Raw genomic sequence first — 1,746 nt, 5'->3', positions numbered from 1 at the left:
ACCCTTTGGGTTCTGATACTATGCAAACAAAGTGTAAAATGATCAAAATGATCAAAATGATCAAAATTCATATCGGTGCAAGTTGAACAATGACTAAAACCTCTTGCAAAGAGAGGTGGCGATGTTTGTTTAGTCTAATCTTAAAGAGAGATGTTGGTTGGAGATGTTTGTTTAGTCTGATCTTAAAGAGAGAATGGTGGGGTGAGATGTTGGTTTAGTCTAATCTATATTGAAGAGAGAGAGGGGAAATGTTTGTTTAGTCTAACTTATATTGGGAAGAGAGAGAGAGAGAGAGATGTTTGTTTAGTCTAATCTAAATTCACATTAACACCAAAAACACTAATTTATAAACAGTAGAAAAGAACCCACCATGGCTCTGCTCCAAACAAAGTCCAAACCAAGGGGAAGAGGGTTCTTGGAAGAAAAAAAAAAAAAAACAAAGCTAAACTGCCGTCACCTCTCCCGAAAAAAGATCAAAAGAAAAAAAAAGGAAAAATCTACACTAATTTAATAGGAACCCATTGACCATCATCAGCCATCGTCGATAACATGTTATCTTCTGATCATCGCATGGAGAACCACGTGACAAGACCCCGAGCGATACGCCTTTCGGTGGTGGCGGCGACACGGTCGTCGGAGAGCAAAGGGAACCGACACAGAGGACATATCCAGTGGAGTTGATCGAACCACCCATCCAAACACACCTTATGGAACAGATGACGACATCCCAACCTCCTAACCTTCTCCCCTTTCTTGAACCCACACAAGCACACCACACAATCCGTATCAAACCCACCGCCACCGTCGGCGGCGCCTCCTTCCTCCCCACACTCAAGGTAAGAGAAGACCCGGGTGGCTTTTAGTTGCTCAGACGCGATAACTAGTCCAGCCAAGCCAGACCCAACACCAACGAGCATCCCATCACCTACCTCATCTTCCATGTCCAATTTCAAGAGTCCTACCGATTGGAGTAACCTAATAAACAAGGATCTCAGGTAGCTCACGAAGTTAGCTACAAGTACCAGAATGAGAATAGGGATTGAATCAGATGACACATCGTTCAGAGGACTATATAAACCCATTTCGACACAATATAAGGGAAGGAAGAAAATGGGTTTTTTGTGAAGAAATCTGAGATGAGAGAGAGGAATGGTGGACTGATCGATAGGGGGGAAGAGAGATTAATATAGGAATAGGATAGAGGCGGCCGCTGTTGCTGTTTACTGCTACTGTAAAGTTGTAAGGGAGAGAGAGAGCGGGGGGGCCTTGGGGTCCAAAAGCTGAGAGAGAGCCGGTGAAGAAGGAGTGAAGGACAAGTTGCAAAGTTATTAGGTTACGTGGGAAGAGGGAGAGGAGGACAAGCGGGTCCGCTTTAATTTTGTGTATGTCGGTGTGTCTTTGTGTGTATGTTGTGATATGATGTTGCAGAAACTCAGAACTGATACCTTTGTTGCTTTGTGTAGTGGATTTCTACGGTTTTCTATGGAAGCTGGAAAAAAAATCGTCCACAATTCCGATCTTGTACAATTTCATGTAATACCATCTTCAGGCGGTGACATGTGTATTGATATCAATACAATGGTCCAGATCTGATTTAAATATCTTTTCACTGATTTAATATTTTATTAGTTGTACCAGATCTGGACCATTGTATTGGTATCAATACACGTGTCACCGTCTAAAGGTGGTATTACATGAAATTATATGAGATCGGAATTGCAGACGATTTCAACTCATAGAAGCTTG

General features: G+C 42.4%; 1 protein-coding gene across 1 annotated transcript; it reads right to left on the bottom strand.

Annotated features, from left to right (window-relative positions):
* Positions 1 to 302: 302 nt before the first annotated feature.
* LOC122081416 (E3 ubiquitin-protein ligase RHA2A-like) lies at positions 303 to 1,331 on the bottom strand. The gene has a single exon (XM_042648537.1). The coding sequence runs from the start codon at positions 1,080 to 1,082 to the stop codon at positions 564 to 566; it is 519 nt and encodes a 172-aa protein (XP_042504471.1). The 5' UTR covers positions 1,083 to 1,331; the 3' UTR covers positions 303 to 563.
* Positions 1,332 to 1,746: the final 415 nt, after the last annotated feature.

This window comes from Macadamia integrifolia, chromosome 6, assembly GCF_013358625.1.
Source record: "Macadamia integrifolia cultivar HAES 741 chromosome 6, SCU_Mint_v3, whole genome shotgun sequence".
Taxonomy (NCBI): Eukaryota; Viridiplantae; Streptophyta; class Magnoliopsida; order Proteales; family Proteaceae; genus Macadamia; species Macadamia integrifolia.
The sequence above is the reverse complement of the archived record's forward strand: the minus strand, read 5'-3'. Positions and strand labels throughout refer to the sequence as shown.

What these genes read in the sequence shown, in the direction of transcription:
- LOC122081416 (XM_042648537.1), bottom strand. Translation starts at nt 1,082, where the DNA reads ATGGGTTTATATAGTCCTCTGAACGATGTGTCATCTGATTCAATCCCT.